The sequence below is a fragment of the Lissotriton helveticus genome, chromosome 1_1 (assembly GCF_964261635.1).
Source record: "Lissotriton helveticus chromosome 1_1, aLisHel1.1, whole genome shotgun sequence".
NCBI classification, from domain to species: Eukaryota; Metazoa; Chordata; class Amphibia; order Caudata; family Salamandridae; genus Lissotriton; species Lissotriton helveticus.
In genome coordinates, this window is record NC_136057.1 from 1,738,708,862 (window position 1) to 1,738,732,294 (window position 23,433).

At 52.6% G+C, this 23,433-nt stretch overlaps 1 protein-coding gene and 1 non-coding gene across 3 annotated transcripts in view; both read right to left on the bottom strand.

The window, feature by feature from the left end:
• Positions 1-23,433, bottom strand: part of TNPO2 (transportin 2) — a 162,566-nt gene that overhangs the window by 25,212 nt on the left and 113,921 nt on the right. For both annotated transcript variants that reach the window (XM_078689212.1, XM_078689213.1), the window contains exons 15-20: positions 23,158-23,244; positions 22,511-22,618; positions 21,586-21,744; positions 21,197-21,284; positions 14,524-14,622; positions 13,733-13,828 (exon numbers count right to left, since the gene is read on the bottom strand). In XM_078689212.1, coding sequence (XP_078545338.1) covers positions 13,733-13,828; positions 14,524-14,622; positions 21,197-21,284; positions 21,586-21,744; positions 22,511-22,618; positions 23,158-23,244 — 637 coding nt within the window. The remainder of the gene's footprint in view (positions 1-13,732; positions 13,829-14,523; positions 14,623-21,196; positions 21,285-21,585; positions 21,745-22,510; positions 22,619-23,157; positions 23,245-23,433) is intronic.
• On the bottom strand, positions 21,004-21,072 carry LOC144781079 (small nucleolar RNA SNORD41). The gene has a single exon (XR_013600869.1). It is a non-coding gene; the product is annotated as a small nucleolar RNA SNORD41 (small nucleolar RNA).

Consider the following 23,433-nt stretch of genomic DNA (forward strand, 5'->3'; position numbering starts at 1 on the left):
CCCTCGGATCCGACGTCCTGTTGGCCCTTCTGAGTCTTGGACGACGATGCCGCAGCCGCCGACCCAGAGTCCTTGGACCGATGCGCAGATGTACCAGCTTTCGATCCGTGTGACTTTGTCGGCTCCGTCTCCACCACGCGTCCGACTAACGGAGTCCCAGTCGGAACCGGAGCCGTTTCGCTGGCTGTTGCGGGCTTTGACGGCGCCGCAGCGGTTGACCCGTGCCGACCACCCTTCTTAGAGGATCCCTCCTCTGTCGCCGATTTTGACACTGTGGAATCGACAGATTTCTTCGACTTCTGTGGACCGGAGGTCGACGGAGTCGATGAAGCAGCGTGTTTGGTCGTTTTAGTTGGTACGGCCGCCATTTTAGGTGTGCTCGAATCCATAAGTTTCGGTTTCGATTTTGGGTCGGCCATTTTAGGTGTAGTCGATACCGTAGGTTTCGGTTTCGATAAGGGCTGCCCAGCAAGTTTGTCCGTGGCCGGGCCGAAAGGCGGGGCCGTGGATTGCGGTACGGGGTCTAGGGTAAGGCCGACAGGCGATCCCGTGACCCGATCCCGATCTTCGTAACCTTCGGGGCATAGCTCGTCCCCTGAGCTATCTTCCGCGGCCCCATAAACCTCTTCGACGTCCCCTACCTCTTCGACATATTCAAGGCCTTGACCCCCGACTCCGTCGTCGTGTTCCGGATCTGCCTCGACCTCCGTCTCGGGCGGGGAGATTTGAAGATGATGGCTCTGGTCCTCGTCTTCTTGGTCGCCGAAGATGTTTTCTGGATCTGGGGCCGCTTGTCTGGCTTCAAGGCGCACCGCGCGCCGAATCTTGAGTGTTTTCTTGGACCTGAACCTTGCGCAGGCCCTGCAGTTGCCGTCGTCATGGTCTGGCGAAAGGCATTTGTTACAGACCGGGTGCAGGTCTATATGTGGGTATTTGGACCCACAGAGCGGACAGAGCTGACACGGACTCCGCTCCATGCTGTAAAGTTGCAGTCGTGTCGCGATGAGAAGGCCCCGATGTCCGAAGAGTGCAAGCACTCTGCTGATTCCGACTCCAAGAGACGCCCCGATGTCCGAAGAGTGCAAGCACTCTGCTGATTCCGACTCCAAGAGACGGAAGAACTCGAGACCGCACGCAAACAATACCGACGCAAAGAATACAAGGCCTTTTGGCCGTTTAAAGTTAGTTTTTCTCGGTTCCGACAGAGAGACGTCGAGACCGCATCCGAACCCAATGGCGGAAAAAAACAATCTGGGGATGGAGCCGATGCCCATGCGCACTGTAGTCCAGGGGAGGAGCCACCTATCTCAGGATACTTCGAAGACTCTTCCAGGACAACAATGTGCGATCATCCGGACCCAACACTAGGCGGCGATCTAATGCTAAGATATGAATTTAGCAGCCCACATGCCTCGAACATGTCTGTTTCTGTAGCCCTCAACTGACGTCAGGGATGTTAAAAGCTTTATTAGTACTATTATAATAAATACCGTGCATTGTGTTTGTTAACCTTTCTTAAACATCATAACACCACCAAGAGCGTTCAGATATGAATGCAACTTTTATGATGGAGTAAAAAAAAGTCACAATTTCCTTTGACTGAAGTACTTTTTCAGACACCAAAGTTACTGCAACCAAAAGGTTGGGAGTTGGCCTCAAATTGGACAAGTTAAAAAGTACGAGTTACTTACCTTCGGTAACGATGTATCTGGTAGAAACGATTCTAGCCGCAGATTCCTTCAGGTAGAATTATCCCCAGGCGTGAGACTGGATCCGGAAACTTTTTTGCCACAGCATCCCTGCGCGCCGGGGGCGGGGCGACACAATGTGACCCCGCCCAGGCGTCGTACAGGCACGTGACATCAGCGAGGTTACTTAAGACCCGCCCCGGCACGCCTGCGTCAGTTCTTCGGAGAACGTTTCCACACCACAACGCGGAATCACCAGATAAAAAACTGTGAAGCATGGGAACAGTGTGCGAAGAGCAGAAAAATTGGAAGAAGCGGTAACTAACACACAGAATAATGGCAACACCGTTGAACCCAAAGACAGGAAAGAAGAAAGAGCAAGCAGAGCCCTGCGCAGTCACTCTGTCAGCCCATAGACAACCTCCCACTCCCGTGCCCCAGATGCAAGGTTCATGCGTAAAGTCATGGTACCCGTAAAAAACCTACCACCCCATCCAGAGAAAACGGGACCAGTCCCAAGACAGACAGGGACAATAACCCTCCAAGCCACCGTAACAGAGGGCAAGCACCCATGAGGGACAAGGCAAGACATGGCCAGATGAGCCTTAATCAGGGGATATCACTGGAAGGAAGGGAGGGAAGGACAGGGATAGAAGCAATCTCCACCAAACCTGGAGTAGCCAGAGCAGCAGGGCACCAGAGCATCGGAACCCCATCCTCCAAGAAGCAAGGAGGAATGAACCGCCCCCAGACAGAGCCACCCGTCAAGAACAAGGAAGGCACTCACAGGAGACACAGCTTCCCAAAGGGGAAAGGGGAAAGGGGAAAGGGGAAAGGGGAAAGGGGAAAGGGGAAAGGGGAAAGGGGAAAGGGGAAAGGGGAAAGGGGAAAGGGGAAAGGGGAAAGGGGAAAGGGGAAAGGGGAAAGGGGAAAGGGGAAAGGGGAAAGGGGAAAGGGGAAAGGGGAAAGGGGAAAGGGGAAAGGGGAAAGGGGAAAGGGGTACACAAATGCCATGGAGAACAGGCACCCGAAGGCCACCAGAACCCTCCAGCAGAGCGCAAGCCATATGACCTAGGGTACGATAAGCCCCAACATGGGAACCCTCTTTGGAAGAACTTCTACAGCAGAGGAACAAACAAAAGAGCCACGGGGGGAAAAAAACACCTTGTGAAAGGTTTGACAAGCAGCCCAAGCAAGCAGAAGGCCGAACGTCAGGGCTAAGTCTGTGCAACAACTCCAACACATACACATATTCAAGAAAGGGGCCGCCCAGCAGCCAACAATGCCAAGGTCCCAAGAAACACCCAAGGGCCAGAAAACTCACTCCACAGCCAGAACAAGCGGCCTAAGAAGGTCCAGAATCAACCCGACTCAGGAATCACTGAGGAGGGGACGATGGATGATAAGGCGGAGGAAGAGGAGGACGACGGAGCACTGACAAGAGCCTCTGGATGGCGGAGTCGGCCGGGGCATGGAAGGAGTAGTTTCTGTCCTGTAACTTCAGTTCTGTAGTAGGGGTATCTCTGTTATAGTCATAATCTAGTGAATAGTCCCGCCCATGTGCGTGGACCCCGGAGCAATCAAAAATAATCTTAGTGTCAAAAAATGCAGAAATGCATAGACACTTAAGAGAAAATTTTAAAGACAGATAATGCAGCCTAAAAAGGATACACTGTCCAGTACTTCAACTAGAAATTCCACCATAAAATCCACAAAACAGCACAAGCCTGTACAGATTTCCATTGCTTTAATAGCAAAACTCCCTCAGGAATGATAGAGAGAAGAACCTGGACAGACAAGCCCCATAGGCTGCCATTATGTGGCTCAAAACAGGATACTGTGCCTTTAAGAGAATCTTCCAGAACCTTCTCCCAGTATCCCAGAATGCATAGCAGGTCCAACTTACTTTCAGTTCTTTTTGAAGGCGTAACACGCCAGACCTGTAGCATTCCTTAAAGGAATATGTCTCTCTCACTCTCCACCGGGGAGGAGGGAGGGCGCTTATGACTATAACAGAGATACCCCTACTACAGAACTGGAGTTACAGGACAGAAACTACTCCTTCTGTAGTAGGGGATCTCTGTGTATAGTCATAATCTAGTGACTAGAATGGCAAGCCCATCCCCACACCAAAGCGGCGGTGGAGAAAAGAGAAGCAACACCACTATAGTGCGAACAGATTTCGCAGCGAAGCCTGTCCAACCTGAGCATCTGCCCTAGCATCAGTGTCCAGGCAGTAATGCTTAGCAAAGGTATGAACCGACTTCCAAGTGGCCGCCTTGCAGATCTCTGCAATCGGAACATTACGGAGCAATGCTGTCGTGGCAGCCTTGCCCCTGGTGGAATGAGCCTTAGGCTTACCTCCTAAGGTCTTATTAGCTTTTTGGTAACACAACTGTATGCAGGACACAATCCACCTAGAGGTAGACTGCTTAGAGGTCGCAAGACCCGTCCTGACTGATCCATAATTGATGAACAATTGGTCTGACCTACGAATATCTCTGGTCTTGTCCAGATAGAATTTCAGCACCCTCCTAACATCCAGGGAATGCAAAGACCTTTCCGCTGGAGATGAAGGATTCTGAAAAAACGTAGGTAAAGTGATAGTCTGATTGATATGAAAATCAGAAACAACCTTAGGAAGAAACTTAGGGTGAATACGCATAACAACCTTAGCAGCATGAAATACAGTATAAGGTTCTTGGCAACACAACGCCTGAATTTCACTCACCCTGCGGGCCGATGTAATGGCCACGAGGAACGCCGCCTTCCAGGACAGGTGCTGCAACGAAGCCTTATGAATTGGTTCAAAAGGCTCCTTCATCAACCTGGACAGCACCACATTCAAGTCCCATGAAGGCGAAGGAAGCCTGACAGGAGGGAATACTTTCTTCAAGCCTTCCAGAAAATCTTTGATCACAGGGATCTGGAAGAAGGAAGTCTGTGAAGGGCATTTCCTGTAGGCAGTCAAAGCAGCCAGATGAACCTTAATGGAATGGACATTAAGGCCAGACTGCGCCAGATGTAGCAGATATGCAAGGAAGATGTCATCCTTCCATGTCGTAGGGTCATAGTTCTTAGACTTGCACCAGATGCAAAACCTCTTCCACTTGTAAGCATAAGAAGTCCTAGTGGAAGGTCGCTTAGCCTCCTTCAGTATGTCCATACAATCCTCTGGGAGATTCAGATGGCCATATTGCACTATTTCAGGAGCCATGCCGCCAAACTCAAAGACGAGAGGTTGGGGTGCAACATCCGCCCCCGAGCTTCGTGAGAAGGTCCGGCCTGCACGGCAGCTTCATGTGAGGAAGGAGAGACCGGTGAAGCAGGTCCGTGAACCACCACTGCCTGGGCCATTCCGGGGCAATCAGAATCATCTTCGCCCTGGATTGGGACAGCTTGATGAGAACCGCCGGGATCAGGGGAATGGGTGGAAAAGCGTACAGAAAGCTGTTAGACCAGTTGATCCATAACACGTTCCCCCAGCGTCCCTGGCTGGTAGTACCTGGAGGCGAAGTCTCGGCATTTGCTGTTTTCGGCGGTGGCGAACAGATCTACGTCTGGAGTTCCCCACCTTGCGAAGACTTCTCCTAGTACTTCGTCGTTTATGACCCATTCGTGGTTTTCCTGAATCAGCCTGCTCAGCTCGTCCGCCTGAACATTCTGCACACCTGGCAGATGAGCGGCCGTCATCGAGAGACCTCGAGCCAGAAGCCAATGCTAGATCGCCTGCGCCTCCTGAGACAGAGTGCGCGATCTCGAGCCTCCCTGCTTGTTGAGGTAATACATCGTGGTCGTATTGTCCGTCTGTACAAGCAGAGAGTTGGTCCGGAAGGACGGTCGAAAGGCCTTCAGTGCCAAGTGAACAGCCCTGAGTTCCAGGAAATTGATGTGGTACGTGGACTCCGACGGGGACCACGTCCCTTGAATCTGCAGGTCTCCGGAGTGCGCTCCCCATCCCAGGAGAGAAGCATCCGTCACGATAGTCTGTGTGGGAATGTCCTTGTGGAAGGGAACCCCTCTGAGGAGATTTTCCGCTGAACACCACCACTTCAGAGACTGAAGAGCATGTATAGACAGTCGTATCCTGTCGTCCTAAGATCCTCTCCTCCCACTGATCTTCCAAGCACTCCTGCAGCGGTCTCATGTGCAGCCGCTCATGTGGCGTCAGGAAGATGCAAGAGGCCATCGATCCCAGCAAAGAAGACACCGTCCTCACTGTCGGGGATGGAGTAGACATGAGAGCCTGAGCCTTCCGAAGGAGTGATAAACGTCGCTCTTCCGAAGGAGACACGCTTGCTGACAGCGTATCGATGGAGGCTCCCAAGTACTGGATGCACTGGACCGGAGTTGGAACAGACTTGGACATGTTGATGTGCAACCCCAGTTTGTTCAAGAGAACGCACATCTTCTGGAAGTGTGCTTGAGCTTCCGAGAAGGAGGAGGCCTTGATCAACCAATCGTCCAGGTATGGGTAGACAAACACCTTGTTCTTCCTTAGGTGTGCCGCTACCACTGCCATGCACTTCGAGAATGTCCTGGGCGCAGACTTCAGCCCGAACGGAAGTACCGTGTACTGATAGTGATTGGTGCCGACTTGAAATCGCAGGAACTTCCTGTGTTTGTGTGCAATGGGCACATGGAAGTATGCATCCTTTAGGTCGATGGCGCAAAGCCAGTCCCCCTGTTGCAGCTGAGGATAAATCTGATGCAACGACAGCATGCAAAACTTTTCTCTGCGAATCCACTTGTTTGCCTGTCGCAAGTCCAGAATGGGCCTGAACTCGTTCTTGTCCTCCTTGCGGACCAGAAAGAACCGAGAGTACAGACCTCTTCCTGTTTGAGAAGGAGGTACATCTTCTATAGCCCTTTTCCTTAACAGGATGTCGGCCTCCGCCTGAAGCTCGCGCAGTTGATACTGCGAGCTGACCGGAGGAATCGATGGAGGAGGGCTGGTGAAACGAAGACTGTATCCATTGCAAACAATATTCAGCACCCACTTGTCCGGAGTAATTTTTCTCCACTCTGCCAGAAAAAATTGAACGCTTCCCCCCACCGGAGCGGGTAACGGACGAAGGGGAAGTAACCGCTCAGGGTCGAGACCCAGCCGGGCCCTTGTTCGCAGTGGAGGACTGCTGTGCACCTCTACCCCTCTGACGTTTTTGGAAGGGTCTTCTGTACTGCTGCTGTTGTTGCTGCTGCTGATGTTGCCCAGGAGACTGTCCCCTTCCTCGACCCTGCGAACCGAACCGTCGTTGGAACTGGCGGTAGGGTTTCTTTTCTTTGGGCTTCTCCAAGCCCACCGCCGTCAGGGTTTCAGCCTCGGCCTTCATCCTGGCCATTTCGTCATCTGCGTGTTTCCCAAAGAGGGTGTCTCCGGAAAACGGCAGATTTGCCACTCGTTGTTGCGCTTCAGGCTTAAGCGACGTCAACCGGAGCCAAGCATGGCGTCTCTGATTGATACCGTGGCAGTATCCATGCGCGGCCAGCAGGGAGATATCCGCCGCGGCGCTGATGGCCTGGTTAGAAACCAGCATCCCTTCCTGGACGATCTCCATGAAGCCCTCTCTCCGTTCGCGCGGAACGAGGTCCGCAAACTGTTCCATGGAGTCCCACAGGGCACGGTCGTATCGTCCCAACAACGCCGAGTCACTGAGGCCTTCATCGTTGTGGAGGACGTCCCACACGCCTTCCGTCCAGCAGAGTCAATCCAGCGGCTCTCCTTATCCGGAGGCACAGTGGAGGCAGGAGAGGTGGCATGAAGCTTCTGAGCCGCCGTCACAATCACCGAATCCGGTGCCGGGTCCTTTCGCAAGAAAGCCGGGTCCGACTCTGGAGCCCTGTATTTCTTGACGAGCCTGGAAGGCACAGCTTTCACCACCGCCGGCGTAAGGAAGAGCTGTTCAGCCGGCTCAAGTAGTCCTGGCACCAAAGGCAGTAGGGGGCGAGACAGGTGTTTCTTATGCAATGTCTCAAAGATCACAGAAGTTGAGGGCGTAGGTGCCGTAACCTTGATCCCCAACTTCGCCGCCCCGCGCAGGAGAACCTCCTGGAACGTGCCAATGTCATCTATCGGGGACACCCTCGTCTCCGGTGAATCTGACAACGTAGGTGAGTAGGAACGGGTCCCAGAGGCAGAGCGGGACCTGGACCTATGCCTCCTATGGCGATGCCTGGATCTCGAGGAGGATCCGTGTCCACTCCTAGACCTATACAGAAAAGGGGGTGGTGATGAACAGAGTGTCTGAATTAAGCAGACCACTCTTACCCAGTCCAAAGATCAGGGCTTGATCCATCACCGTTATTTATCTCACTGCCCCATCCCAGCTCAGAACCTGGCTATATGCAAATTAGTCTGTCCCTGGCCCAGTGCATCATGGGAACAGGGCAGACCAAACTACCAAGCCAATTCTTCACCAGAAAGGAGACAAGCTACCGGGGACCGGTTTCTGGCATTTCAGCCTCTTCGGCCCGGCTTGCTTGAATCCTGATGGAGCAGTGAGAAAGGGACTCATGTCTGAGTATACCCTGCCACACCTATAGTGGCCAAAAACGATTCAGAAAAGGGGGTGGTGATGAACAGAGTGTCTGAATTAAGCAGACCACTCTTACCCAGTCCAAAGATCAGGGCTTGATCCATCACCGTTATTTATCTCACTGCCCCATCCCAGCTCAGAACCTGGCTATATGCAAATTAGTCTGTCCCTGGCCCAGTGCATCATGATTTTTGAATCGTTTTGGCCACCACAAGTGTGGAAGGGTATGCTCAGATGTGAGTCCCTTGCTCACTGCACCATCAGGATTCAAGCAAGCCGGGCCGAAGACGGCTGTAATGCCAGAAACCGGTCCCCGGAAGCTTGTTTCCTTTCCAGTAAAGAATTGGCTTGGTAGTTTGGTCTGCCCTGTTCCCATGATGCACTGGGCCAGGGTCAGACTAATTTGCATGTAGCCAGGTTCTGACCTGGGATGGTGCAGTGAGCTAAAAAACGGTGATGGATCAAGCCCTGATCTTTTGACTGGGTAGGAGTGTTCTGCTTAATTCAGATACTCTGTCCATCACCACCCCCCTTTTTGAATCGTTTTGGCCACCACAAGTGTGGAAGGGTATGCTCAGATGTGAGTCCCTTGCTCACTGCACCATCAGGATTCAAGCAAGCCGGGCCGAAGACGGCTGTAATGCCAGAAACCGGTCCCCGGAAGCTTGTTTCCTTTCCAGTAAAGAATTGGCTTGGTAGTTTGGTCTGCCCTGTTCCCATGATGCACTGGGCCAGGGTCAGACTAATTTGCATGTAGCCAGGTTCTGACCTGGGATGGTGCAGTGAGCTAAAAAACGGTGATGGATCAAGCCCTGATCTTTTGACTGGGTAGGAGTGTTCTGCTTAATTCAGATACTCTGTCCATCACCACCCCCCTTTTTGAATCACTCCTAGACCTGTCCCTTCTCCCTGAGCGTGACCTCGATCTTTTGGGTCTGGGACGCTCCGCCGGCCTCCCCGGGTCGGACGCCCTGGGCTTAGGAGGAACCTTCGACTTAGGCGTCTTCTTCGGAGGTGTCGGAAGCTTGGGCATTGACACCGATCTCGGTGGAACCGGGGGAGGAGGAGTAGCCGGCACCGGAGCCTGCGGAGCCAGTAGAGGAGGCAATGGAGGAGGAGGGGTCGAAGCCCTCGGAGGCGGGCCCCTAGGCAAAGGAGGCAGAGAACGCGGTGCAGCAGGCTTCTTCGGGGTATACACCTCGGAGCACGCCGTGCCCGGCGAGCCACCATCCTGTCCAGACTGCGGGGAGCCCCCCACAGTCCTGGGCCTGTCCTTACGACCTCCTGACGTCGAAGATCGGTGCCCAGACGTCGACCGTGGTTGCTTCGACGGCGAGCGGCCCTTCGGCGTCGACCGTTACACACTCTTCGGCGTCGACCGGCTTCTATGCCTCGACGTCAACCCCGACCAGATGGACGAACCTCTAAACCTCGACGACTGGCGATGACGCCTCGACGTCGACCTCTTCGATCGCCTCGACGTCGACCTCTTCGATCGCCTCGACGTCGACCTCTTCGATCGCCTCGACGTCGACCTCATCGGCGCCCGAGACCTCTTCAGTCTCGACAGCGACCTAGACGACGAGGATCCCCTCGACGACGAAGATGTCCTTGCCTTCGACGGCGAACGGCGGTGTCGCCTCGACGGCGAGCGCCGACGCGGGGCCCTCCGATGCTGTCCACTCGACGCCGACATCGACACCGGGTTCGACGGCGGCCTGTAAACGTCCCTTGACGTCGACGGGCGACGTTTTCTCAACCCAGAGCCCTGGGGAGACCGGGAACTGGCCGTGGACCTTCCTCTCGACGTCGTGGTCATAGCAACTGATCCAGACGGAGACCTTGGACGTTTGCTGGACTTCCTGCCCCGGGGGAGCCCCCCAGAGGCCTCAGCATGGGCAGCAGAAGCCCATCCAGACCCACCTTGAGCCTTCACTCTTCTTTCTTCAAGTCCCTGAAGTCTGATCTTCCTCCTGTCCTTCAGGGTCCTGCCAGAGAAGCCTCTACAGATCACACACTCCTCTGGGATGTGGGAAGAGGGAAGGCAGAGGATACACACCTCATGGGGGTCTGACTTGGCCTTATTCCTGGAGCACTCTGGGCATTTGTCAAATAATGCAGGCATTATGGACAACAAAAGAGTGCAGAAACCCAAGAAGAAAGTCACCAAAGTACTTTAAAAGTACACAAAATCGAAATTAGTGAAAAAACACCAACAAAACCCTTGAAAAGGGAGAGCTCAATGCTCCAGGGTCCTGCTTGCAGGAGCCGGAAAAAAGAACTGACAGTAAGTTGGACCTGCTATGCATTCTGGGATACTGGGAGAAGGTTCTGGAAGATTCTCTTAAAGGCACAGTATCCTGTTTTGAGCCACATAATGGCAGCCTATGGGGCTTGTCTGTCCAGGTTCTTCTCTATCATTCCTGAGGGAGTTTTGCTATTAAAGCAATGGAAATCTGTACAGGCTTGTGCTGTTTTGTGGATTTTATGGTGGAATTTCTAGTTGAAGTACTGGACAGTGTAGCCTTTTTAGGCTGCATTATCTGTCTTTAAAATTTTCTCTTAAGTGTCTATGCATTTCTGCATTTTTTGACACTAAGATTATTTTTGATTGCTCCGGGATCCACGCACATGGGCGGGACTATTCACTAGATTATGACTATACACAGAGATCCCCTACTACAGAACAACAGGTTGCCATCAAACGGAAGATCAATGAGTCGCTCCTGAATATTCTCAGGGAATACTCCATCCCAAAGCCAAGCATGGCGACTGAAAGGGACCGAGGTAGTCATGGCCCGGCCCAACACCTCTGAGATGTCCAGGGCGGAACAGAGAATAAACACCGGCAGCTCCCTACCATCCAATGCACGATGCCTCAAGTCCACTTGACCACTCTCCGGGGACGTCGCGGATCCCAGACATTCAGCTGAGTCCCACAAACAAGAGGAGGCTCGAGCCAGCACACACAGGTATTCAGAGCCCGCAGGGCAGCGCTGGTCGAGGCAAACATGTTGCGCCCCCAAGAGTCCAGCCAGCGGGCCTCTCAGGACGGCGGGTCAACAGTGGCAGCAGGGAGGGAAAAGCAGTCAGCAAAAGGGGACTGGAGACCGAGGGGTGGAGGGAAAGGCATTCCAGGTCACGCGGCATCGGGAGATGCCGGTGCATAAGATGCGGAGGCACCGGGTCCGCCGAGGCAGGACGCCACCAAGCCCCTGTCAAGGAAGAAAGGAGGGAACCTTCAAAAGGGGAGCAAGATCTCCCTCCCACCAGAGCCCTGGTGGTGGACCTCCAATAGCTGGTCCGCTGGAAAACTAGTCCCGGGTCACCCATACGCAGGAAGCCCACAGCCGTGGACACCGCTTGAGCGAAGGCCGCACCCGCCTCCATAGGGCCCCGTAGCGGGGAAAGCAGCTCCTTTGTGGGCGACAGCTGCAAACTAAGGCGGCCGTCCCAGAGGACAAGCGGGGCAGGCAAGGGCCAAACCTGGAAATTAGAAGGAGCCGACGAATGAGGGACCTGCCGCTCTTCCGACAAACACCTCTGCCTCCGGAAGGGCGGGGAGTCGTCCTTAGACGCCTGTGAAAAAAATACCACACGGCGACCAGTCTCAGAGGAGGATGACACCAATATTCAGGCTGCCTCCAGAGAAGAAGCGTCGAAGACAAATCCGCAGCATGACCCCTGCGGAGCCGTAGAGTCCACTGCCCAAGCCGGAGTGCCAGCACCATCCGGGGTCGCTGGACAAGGTTTCTCCCAGTCGCCCCACACCGGAGCAGGGGCTGGAGCCAGGGATGGAGCCAGACCGGAGCGGGGCTGGGCTGGAGCCAGACCGGAGCGGGGCTGGAGCCAGACCGGAGCGGGGCTGGAGCCAGACCGGAGCGGGGCTGGAGCCAGACCGGAGCGGGGCTGGAGCCAGACCGGAGCGGGGCTGGAGCCGAACCAGCCCCGGGGCGGCGCCGACCAGACCTCCACCGAGGTAGCCCTCCGTGTGGGGAAACGAGACTGGCCTGGGGAGTGACACGAAGCCCTCCGCGGCCAAGAATGAGGCATAGATCGCTCGGCAACCCATGAGGCGGTGCCAGGGACGATACCACCTTCAACTCGCCCCCCCCGTCGAGACGGCCGCCTGCAGGGAAGGACGAGAGGGGCCCGGAGAGGGGTCCTCACCCAGCCTCGACCCGGAGCAGGGCGAGGAGGGTTCCACGACCCCTGTGGCTCCGCACGGTCCAGCTGCTGCCGGCGCCGTAGCGGCGTCACCTTGGCCTTAGACAGGAGCACCCTGTCAAGGGACCGAGAGGGGCTCGGGGATGCGACCCGAGCCCCGGCGAGTTCCCGCGACACCACAGGGACTCCCGCAAGAGTTTGCGGCGAGGAAGAGACGCCGTGGCCTGTAGAAGGTGCCCCAAAGGAGCCGCACCCCAATAGCCCCACACCCTCCAGGCCTGGATCCGAACCAGTCGGCGCCGGGGCCGTCGGCGCAGCCGTGTGGGCCTTGCGCAAGTCTAGGGGTCCACCGACGCCCCAGGAGGGGAAGACGGCAGCGAGGCCTGCAAAGCCGCTGCGCATGTCTCCATCTGGACTCTCGACGCCCCAACACCAGATAACAGTGGATAGGACGACACGCGGGGACGCATCACCCGTGGAGAGTCCACGTCCCGGGTTGGCCGGAACCCAGCCCCCGGGGACAAACTGCAACACTTACCCACCGGGGAGCGACGCTCACGTGACATCGGAGAAGGGCGAGGACGACGACCACGGCCGAACCTGAAGCCGTCCGCCGAAGCAGACCGAGGGGAGGATGTCGACCTGGAAAGACGCGTCAAGAGAAGTTTCATGTGGCGCTCCCGCCGCAACTTCGGCTTCAACTGTTGACGGTGGTGCCATGATTCTTCCCCAGACATAAGATTTCACTAAATGTAGAAGTTTTGAAGCACAAAGGCATGAAATAATAATAATAATCCACATTTGTATAGCGCACAATCACCTGTAAGGGTCTCTAGGCGCTGGGGGCCATCGGGAAGATTAAGCAAGCTATTGCCCAGAGTCACATGGTGCTGGGCTAACCTGCGGCCGGAGCTCGAACCCTGATCCCCAGATTCCAGCGTCAGTCGCCCTGGCCGCGGCGCCACACCTCTCCTGTTCCACCAAAGAAATGGAGAAAAAAGGGCCCGAAACAGGCCCGTAGCAAGAACCGGATCCGCGTTGCACGAGGAAAAGGAAATAAACTGACGTAGGCGCGCCGGGGCGGGTCTTAAGTGACCTCGCTGACGTCACATGCGCCGACGACGCCTGGAAGGAGTCGCGAGATGTCACCCCGCACCCAGGGATGCTGTGACAAAAAAGTTTCTGGATGCAGTCTCACGCCTGGGGTAATTCTACCTGAAGAAATCTGCAGCTAGTAGTCTATCAGATACAGTTTTCACAAGCAAACTCACTGTTCTCTTAAGAATACAGAGAGCAAAGGACTGGAGGCCATCATGAGGTTTATTTCAGCTTGTCACCCACCTGTGTTCTCCAGGAGCGTTTTGGGAGTGTTTGGCCGATTGATTATCTCCACCAAGTTGTTCAGTACCATCTGCACATACGGCTGCATTTCAGCACCTGAGCAGAGTAATGAAAAATATGGAAAGGTCACGCCTTCAGGCAAAACAGCAATTTTATAGAGAAGATCCATCAGTCCAGCAATATTTTAAAGGGTTTAAAATTGTATAAACATGACTACTTAAATACAAAGCACACACCACCTTTATGGAGTGACTAAAAGCCTAGGGAAAAGGGAGTCTTCAAAAACTGAAGTCGTTTGACTGAAATGGAATTCCAGAGGCAGGGATCTACGCAGGTAACACCCGTCCTCCTTTGAACCTCTGAATTGAGGACCAGACAGGTGGTCATGGTCTCTAATTCACACTGTTTACACTAAGGTTCAGTGGTGTATTGGTTTTACCAGGTATTGTGGTACCAGATTTAAGCATCTTTAATTATGCATTTAGTTAATAAAATCCCACTTCGGATTAAAACCTTTTAAAACCTTTATTGAACTTTCACTATGATGCGCTGTTTACATTAAAGATTTAAAAAAATAAATCCGAGAATGCAGCAATATTGCCTCCTCACCGCCATCCTCTCGCCCCCCCCACCCCCCACTGAAACTGATCTTTCTTGCCTCTCACAAGTAGGTAAGGAGTTTACTGATCAAGCAGCATAAACTGAACTCCACCCTGCCAAGTCTTCAAACATGTAGTACATTTTGTAGAGGAATGAATATCGGCACAGTGTGTTTTGACTGGACTACTCACCCATTTGCATGCAGATCTCGCCAATGGCCCAGGTGGCATTATTGCAGACTGAGATGAACTCTGGATTTAAGTTTGTACCCAAGATTGGCATAAACTCCGCTGGAAGGGGGGGGGGGGCAATGGAGGGAGGAAAGAAGGAAGAGAAAAAAAGTGAGGTTTTCTATTTTCTGACCATCTAAAACGAATAGTTTTCTTACCTGTCGGTGTAGTTTTGCAGCTTGAAGATCTTTCTGGATTCACTATGCTGTGCATTATTCCGCGGTCTTGTGGTTGGGTCCGGATTCGTAGTCTTTTCTTTGTTTTTTTTTTTTTTTTCTCTTTGCCCAGGTGGGCGTCGGCGTCACACCCCCTTTGGGTGTATTTCCGGTGACGTCGGCATGCTTCCTGCGGAAGCTCCCACTCTTGGGCGCCATCTTCGGGTTCTTTTTTTTTCCGTGTTTCTTTCGTTTCCGAAGTAATGGCAATGTTCTTCTTAGTTTGTATTTACCGCTTTGTATTTTCAAAGTCTATTCTTTAGTTAACCACCTCTTCTCTCTCCAGCCTCATCTTTCTGGCGGAGGTGGGTGGGTTCGCTAGTGAATCCAGAAAGATCTTCAAGCTGCAAAACTACACCGACAGGTAAGAAAACTATTCGTTTTGCAGCGTGAATCTTTCTGGATTCACTATGCTGTGCATAGATTTTGTAGCGGTTTCTCATCTCTGTGGCGGCTGGGTGGAAGATGAGCGTTGGGTGTTGAATATGTGCTGTAGCACCTTCTGTCCCACTTGAGCTTCCTTGTTCATTTGTATGTCCACACAGTAGTGCTTCGTGAACGTGTGCACCGAAGCCCATGTTGCCGCCAGGCATATGTCCTCTATGGGTGTGTTAGCCAGGAAGGCTATTGTAGCGCCCTTCTTCCTGGTGGAGTGGGCACGTGTCCCCTCAGCCAGTTCCTGTCCTGCCCGTTTGTGGCAGAGTTGGATTGTTTGTGCGATCCATCGTGCAATGGTCCTTTTGGTTACTGCTTTGCCCATGAAGCTGTTTGCGAAGGACACAAAAAACTGTTTCGTTTTCCTGTGCCCCTTTGTCCTTTCAATGTAGTGCATGACTGCCCTTCTGGCGTCCAGGGTGTGCAGAGCTCTCTCTGCGCTGGTTGTGGGTTTTTGGAAAAAACTCGGTATCTGTATAGACTGGTTCATGTGAAAATTGGATACCACCTTCGGCATGAAGTGTGGGTCAGTCCTCATCACAACTCTATCGTTGTGTATTTGTATGTATGGTTCTTGTAGCGTCAGCGCTTGAAGCTCGCTTACTCTGCGTAAGGACGTTATCGCAACCAGGAAGGCTGTTTTCATAGTTAGCATCTTTAGGGAGGCCTTGTGAAGTGGTTCAAAGGGCTCTTTCATGAGTTCCGTTAGGACTGTGTTCAAGTTCCATGCAGGTGGCGGCACCCGCTTGGGTGGTGCGATCCTTTTCGCTCCTTCTAGGAATCTCTTCACCACCTGTGATGTGAAGAAGCTCCTGCACGTTTCTCCCCTTGTGTAGGCTACTATCGCTGCCAAGTGAACTCTTAACGAGGATGAGCTAAGGTTCTTCTCCAGTAAGTGCGTCAGGTACCTTAGCACTGTGGAGTCCCTCTTCATCTTATTGTGGAGTCTTTCCTGTCTGCACCATATTGTGAATCTTTTCCATTTCGCAACGTAGCACTTTCGAGTGCTGGGCCTTCGTGCCTCCCGAAGTACCCTCAGGGTGCTTTCTGGTAGTCTCAAATGTGCGAACTCTATGTCCTCAGGAGCCACGCTACTAGGCTCATGCTCTCTGGCTCTGGATGCAGTACCTCTCCGTTCTGCATGGACAGTAGATCTTTCCTCCTGCTGAATCTGTGGGGTGCACACTGTGTCATCTCCATGATCTGCGAGTACCAGGTCTGCCTCGCCCACTGCGGTGCGACCAGTATCAGTGTCATGTTGCTCGCTCTGCACTTGCTCAGTACTCTGTGCATCAGTGGTATCGGGGGAAAGGCGTAGGCAAATGTCCTTGACCAATCTATCCATAGGGCATTCCCCAGTGTCCCCTCCTCGGGCTGCCTGGATGCGAAGTTTTGGCATTTTGCATTCTGGCGTGTGGCAAACAGGTCCACCGATGGTGTCCCCCACCTGTCGAACAGGTATCTTGTCTCCTGAGCATTGAGCTCCCACTCGTGGGATGCCGATGTCTGCCTGCTGAGCCAATCGGCTTGTATGTTGTCCTTCCCTGGTAGGTGTATGGCTAGCAGGTCTATCTTGAGAGGGATGGCCCATCTCCATATCTCCTGCGCCAGCGTTGAAAGCGGTGCGGACTGTGTGCCCCCCTGCTTGTTGATGTAGAACATCGCAGTGGTGTTGTCTGTTTGTATCAATACCCTGTGCTTGTACAGTCTTGTTTGAAAGGCCTTCAGTGCAAGGAAGATTGTCTTCAATTCTAAGTAATTGATGTGCTTTGTGGCATCCGTCGGTGTCCACAGTCCCCTCACCTTGAGCTCCTCCATGTGAGCGCCCCATCCCTTCAGGGATGCGTCTGTGGTGATGGTCACTGTTGGCGTTGGGGGCGTTAGAGGCTTTCCCCTTGCTATGTTCTCCATGGTCCACCATGTCATCTCCTTCTGCACTGCGTGCGTTACAACCACTAGATCCTCCCAACTGCCTGTAGCTTGTGACCATTGCTCCTGTAGCCATTCTTGAATGGGTCTCATGTGGAGTCGTACATTCGGTACCAGGTGGATGCATGATGCCATCATCCCCATGATCTTGCTCGCCGTCCTCACTGTCCGAGCTTGTCCCTTCCGGTAGAGGCGAGTTTCCTTCACCAGCGCCCTCGCCCTCTTCTCGCTGGGGAACACCTTGCCCTGTAAGGTGTTGATCTGTGCTCCCAGGAAGATCTTCACTTGTTCCGGCTCCATTGATGATTTCTTCCAATGGATGGAGAACCCCAGGTTTATGAGCGTGCTGGTCACTGTATGTGCGTGCAGCTTGCATTTCTGGTATGAGTTTGCTTTCACCAGCCAGTCGTCCAGGTAAGGGTATACATGTATTCCCTGCCTTCTTAGGTGCGCTGCGACTGCTGCGAGGCACTTTGTGAAAACTCTTGGTGCCGATTTTAGACCGAAGGCCAGTGTCGTGAACTGGTAGTGGCTTTCTCCGACGGTGAACCTGAGCATGTGCTTGTGCTTCCTGTTCATTGGGATGTGCAGGTATGCGTCTTTGAGGTCTATAGTGACCATGAAGTCCCCGGTCTGCAACTGTGGGAGCACCTCTTGCAGGGAGGTCATTTTGAATTTTTGCGTTCTTATGAATTTGTTCACGAACCGTAAATCGAGAATGGGCCTCATTGTCTCGTCTACTTTTGGTACCAGGAAGTATGTTGAGTATACTCCTGTGTTTCTTTCCTTGAAGGGTACCCTTTCTATGGCCTGCTTCTGCAGGAGTTCTTTTGCTTCTTCCTGAAGGCACTGCAGCTGCTTGCTTGCTAGCGGCTTTCTTCTTGGTTTTCTGTTTGTTGGCCTCGCCTCCAACTCTATGCAGTATCCGAATTGGATAATGTTGAGGATCCATTTGTCTGATGTGATTCCTCTCCACTCCTGGAGGTGGAATCTTAATCTTCCTCCCACTGGTGTCCTGTGGTCGTAGGTGTCTAGTTTGTCTTGACCCATCTGTACGTGCTGCCCCCTGGGATCTTTTTTGTGGGTGGGCACACGGATTTTTTTGAAGTCACTTGGAGGTGGGCTGCTGGCCCCCTCTTCTATTTTGTCCCCGTCCATTTCTCCCTCGAAAGGACTGGCCTCTTTGTTGGTACTGCCAGGGCTGTTTCTGATGGCCCTGCTGACCCTGCGAGTCTGCCTGGTGCGTTTGCTGGAAAGCCTGGTGTGATGTACCTGGCTGGTTTCCGCCTCTTCCGCCGGGCCTCCGTGACGGGGTGCCCCTCTTGTTCCCTCTGAACTGCAATGCTCCCATGGATCTTGCTGTTTCGTTATCCTTCTTAAGTTGGCTGAGTTGCTCATCAACTGTTTGTCCGAAAAGCGTACTGCCGTTGAATGGTGTGTTCAGGATGCTGTGTTGCACCTCCGGTTTGAAACCGGATATCCTGAGCCAGGCGTGTCTCCTTTCCGTGACGCCCATCATCATGAGCCTGCTGGCGGTGTCTGCCCCATCCAGGGCCGTCTTAAGGCAAGAATTTGCAGCATTCTTCCCCTCTTCAATTAGCTTTTCGGCTTTCTGCTTGGCATCCTGGGGCAAGTCCTTCACCAACTGCCCCAGTCCCTCCATGATTTGGTACATGTGTCTGTTTACCAGGGCGTTGGAATTAGCCATGCGCCAGTGGGTCGCGGCATTCCGTTCGATCCTTCTGCCCACCAGATCCATCCTTTTGCTCTCTTTATCCGGTGGCGGGCCCGAGGTAGTGGGTACGTTAGCCCTCCTCCTTGCTGTGGCCGTGATAATGGAGTCTGCGGAGACCGTGCCCTGAATGTAGGCCGGGTCCTTTGCGGCATGCTTGTACTTCTTCTCAGTTCTGGGAGTTACTGCCTTGCATGTTGCGGGCTCCCTGAAAGCTTCCTTCCCCTGAGCCAAGACGCTCTCGAGCATCGGGAGGAACTGGCTCCTCGTTTGTGTTGGGAGCAATGTTTCCAGAAGGAAGTCTGCTTTCTGCTTCTCTTCGTCGAGCTTGAGCTTGAAAGCTGCTGCGGCAGATTGTATCACCGCGTTGTAGGCCCCGATGTCGTCCGGCGGCGAGGGCCTCGAGGGGTAGGTGTCGACCACCTCCTCCGGGCTGTCGGTGTCGACATCGATGTAATCTACCTCCTGAAGGTCATAGGGCGCCGACTCTGTGTCTGTCCTGCCCTCATCTTCCTCCCCATAGCTGTAGCTCTCGTGGGGATTCTCGTACTCCTCCTGGTCGTCGAACACCTCGACGTCCTGGTCTTGCTCGGTGACTTCGGCGACCTCTTCTTCTTCCTCCTCGACCGCCTCCAGCACTGGTGGCTTGGTCTTGTGAGGGATCGTGAAGGCCTTCATCCTTGCGTCGAAATCTTTTTTCCGCTGCATGAAGTTCTCCATTTCTGCCTCGAGGCGCCTTCTTTTCTTTTCCATCTCGGCCGCGTGTTCCGCGTCGGATGGTTCCGCCGCTCTCTTCGACGGATGGCTCGTCGCCGTGCCTCTCGGAGTCGAAGTTTTCGACGTCGAACCGGATATCGGGTCTCTGGTCGTCGTCGACAGTTTCGGGTCTTTCTCCCTCGTCGATCGATCCTTTTCGGGGACGATTTTCGACGTCTTCTGCTGATCAGCAGCTCTCGGCGCCGGGGACTCCTTCTCTGAGGATCCGCTGGGCCTGGGAGTAGTCGCGGACGCCGCCTTTTTTGGCGTCGGCGCTTTCGGGGTCTTGCCCTCGATTTTTCGAGACTCAGAGTCTCTCGGGTTCTTGGGGGCCGAAGAGTCTCCTACCTTGTCAGAAGTCTTCGTGTAATCGGTCTCTACGACCGTGTAGCTGTCGTCTTCGGCGGCAGCGTTGTCTTCTTCCTCGGAGGACATCCCCAGCTCGTAGAGCGACGGGGTCGGGGCCTTCCCCTGCAGGGCGGCGTGTGCTACCCTCTGCCTCTCTCTCACACGAAGGGTCTTCGGGGTGAAGGCGGAACAGGCGTTGCAGTCTCCGCTTTCGTGGTCCACCGGTAGGCAAAGGTTGCATACCGGGTGCTGGTCCTTCTGCGCGTACTTGTGGTGGCAGTTACGGCAGAACTTGAACGGCGTGTTGTCCATCCTCGAGCGTCCAGGGCCTCTCTGGTCGCGTGTTCGTCGACGGTCGTCGAAGATCTGGATGGAAAACGCCTTATCTTTGCTTGTCTTTCGTCGGTGAAGTCCCCTGGAGTCTTCAGATGACTTCTCCTCGTCTTTTCTGTATTTTCTTTCTTCTTTCTCCAAAAATGTCTGGAGCCCAAACGGGAACGATCCAGACCCGACCGCGGAAAAAAAGAATCTGAAGATGGCGCCCAAGAGTGGGAGCTTCCGCAGGAAGCATGCCGACGTCACCGGAAATACACCCAAAGGGGGTGTGACGCCGACGCCCACCTGGGCAAAGAGAAAAAAAAAAAAAAAGACTACGAATCCGGACCCAACCACAAGACCGCGGAATAATGCACAGCATAGTGAATCCAGAAAGATTCACGCTGCAAAATTTAAATTTCTAGTTAATAAAATTGCTGTGCCCAACAGCAGAAGCTTCCCAGAGATCAAACATTAACTCCAATAATTCTGCATCTTAAACGTGAGCAATAAGAGCTTCAGAAACCTTACAAAAGACATAGCTTAGACTGCCACTATTCCGCAGCTGGTCCAAAAGACATCTGGGACATTTTGAACATGCTGTGGTTCTCCAGACAGAGGTTTTAAAACCTCAATTTCTAAAAGGAGTCACATACTTGCTCTCCTGCAGACCTTCCTTACCGAGCTGTTGCATGAAACATCTCTCTACCTCTGGATCAGACAGTATGAATAAATTAATCACTGTGCAATCAATGTTCATGGACTCTGCATCACATCCAGAGAGAAAAGCACCAAGAAACTAGCTGGCTGCTGCTCACAAAAGCAGTCACAAGAGGGACAGGAACAGCAGACTACTGCTAGTGGCAGAACACAAGTGGAATCACACTGAAGGGAAAGCACTCACCGATACAAGGCTTGACATGCAGGAAGCAGGCTTTTGTGAGATCGCCTAATAGCGCAAATGAACTTTGCCGCACTTCTGGCATGGTGTCCTAAAAGAAACAAAGGGATGAGAGAAACAATGAGCAGACGTAACGCAGGAACAAGGAATCTAAAGGCCACAGGGATTCTGCCTCAAGGCCTTCCTTCCCACACAACAGCACAAGGCTGTACTGTGGTAAGAAATTAAAAAGAAGAAAGCTTTAAAAAGTACATATTCTTTTGAAGGAAATATGATAAAAACGTTTTAAGAGATGGTCTTTTTGAAATGCCAAATCTCGGCGCAAACTAAAGGCACAAACCTTCCTACATGTAACAATCTGGAATCCAGCAAGTTGCAACCACTGCACTCACCTGCATGCACTGAAAGAGCAGGGTCATGATGTTGCTCCGGGCCACAAGCTGTTCCACGTGGCCACCCAGGCCCTCAGCTAAGCCACTGAGGAGATCAAGAGCCACAATCATGAAGTCCTTATCAGGGGCCTCATACTGCTCTGGGTGCTGGCTATACATCTGCAGGAGATATGAATTCCACAAGAAAGGCATAAAACATTAGAACCTGTACAGTAGTCTGTGACTAGAAGCACTCCCTCAACCCAAAACCATCCCACCCGCTTCCCAAATCCACAGCAACTGTTGATTAGCGAGGTCCCAGTTTCAACTCACGCAGAGTTGGACTGGTTTATTAAATGTTTAATGGATGGAGAGCTAGTCCGAATAACCAATCTTTGAACTGGCAGCACCACCTCCTGCTAAGTCACAGACACTTTCCAGCCCTGCGCTTTTGATTAACGAAAATTGTTGATGAGTTAGTCCGATTGCTTTGACGGTCCTAATTAGTCTAACATAGGACAGCAATTGTGTTTGTTAGAAGATCAGGACTAGAAACAGTGTCCCAGAAGAGTTAGCGATTAAATGGTTGGCCTGCTGTGATATTCACACAGGACTAGCTCAAAGACCAGACAAAATGACGCAATAGAGACCCAACTTCCTTGGGGACAAAGCATTTTCTCACACTGTTGCATCAAGTCAATCACCTTAAAACAGAGGCGGCCAGACCAGCCCTTCCTAGAAAACTCTTGAAGCCTTCCCCCTTCACAGATATTTGTTGCTTATTCTTTCAATAACTTCCATCCCTAAAGATATCCGATGCCACTGGGCGACGTTTTTACGGAAATCTCGTGGAATCTAGTAGCCCTTTCCCACCGTACACTGGAATCACATACAGCATAGTTCTGCCATAAGGAACCTTACTCGCCAGAACCTTCTTAGTACATACCATGGCTTGTGCAAGTGTCTTCTGCACGAGTGTGACACATCGCTGGTAAACAGGCTCACAATATGGCAGGAATCCACTCTGAAGGGCAGTTGCCACAGAAGACAAACACTGCGAAGAGAGCAAATGCAGAACAGCAGACACTCAGAAAACATGAACCACACTTATTTGGTTGAAGTTGCGCTTCAGGTCATGCTGAGTACATAGGCTGGATCTAACATCTCCAATTCACTGAATGAACGTTTCCATTCATTACATATACTACTACTGGCATCATATACAAAATCCAAACAGAAGGTAAAGGAGAAAAACTGTACCCTGTTGAACGCCATCATATACTTTCCCAGCACCCAACAAGCAACACACACACCCGATAGAAAATTTAAACAAAAAAAACCCCGCACTATTCCCTGGTTTAGACAATGTGAATAAGGAAAATTATAGTGAGTCACATGACAAAGGTCTGCATCATGTCCAGAGAGCAGTGTGCACCCTGGTAATCGCAGCCCTAATACCATTCAATGGCAACTCCTGACCCTCTACACATAAGCAAATCCACCTGTAACACATTCTATCTAAATGAATAAATATCAGTTTAGGACCGCACACCTGCTCCCCCAAATATCTCCAGACTTTAAACTATCACTCACTTCCAAAAGGGGGAAGAGATCTTTGTCTTCGTCTTTCAGGTCATTCCATTTCTGGATGAGAGGCGGCATCAGTTTTTGGATGTACTCCTGTGGCAAAATGTGACAGAGGTAGAGGTCAGAGCAGAGAATAAGAACTTGAACTGAATAGGAAGACTCATGAATGGTGCATCAGGACTGAAGGAGATAAGAGTGCACAGCATGGGGCCCACCCACTGAGCAGAGTACAGCAAGGCGGGACTGAACAGGGAAGCAGAGTTCAAACAGAGGATTGGAAAC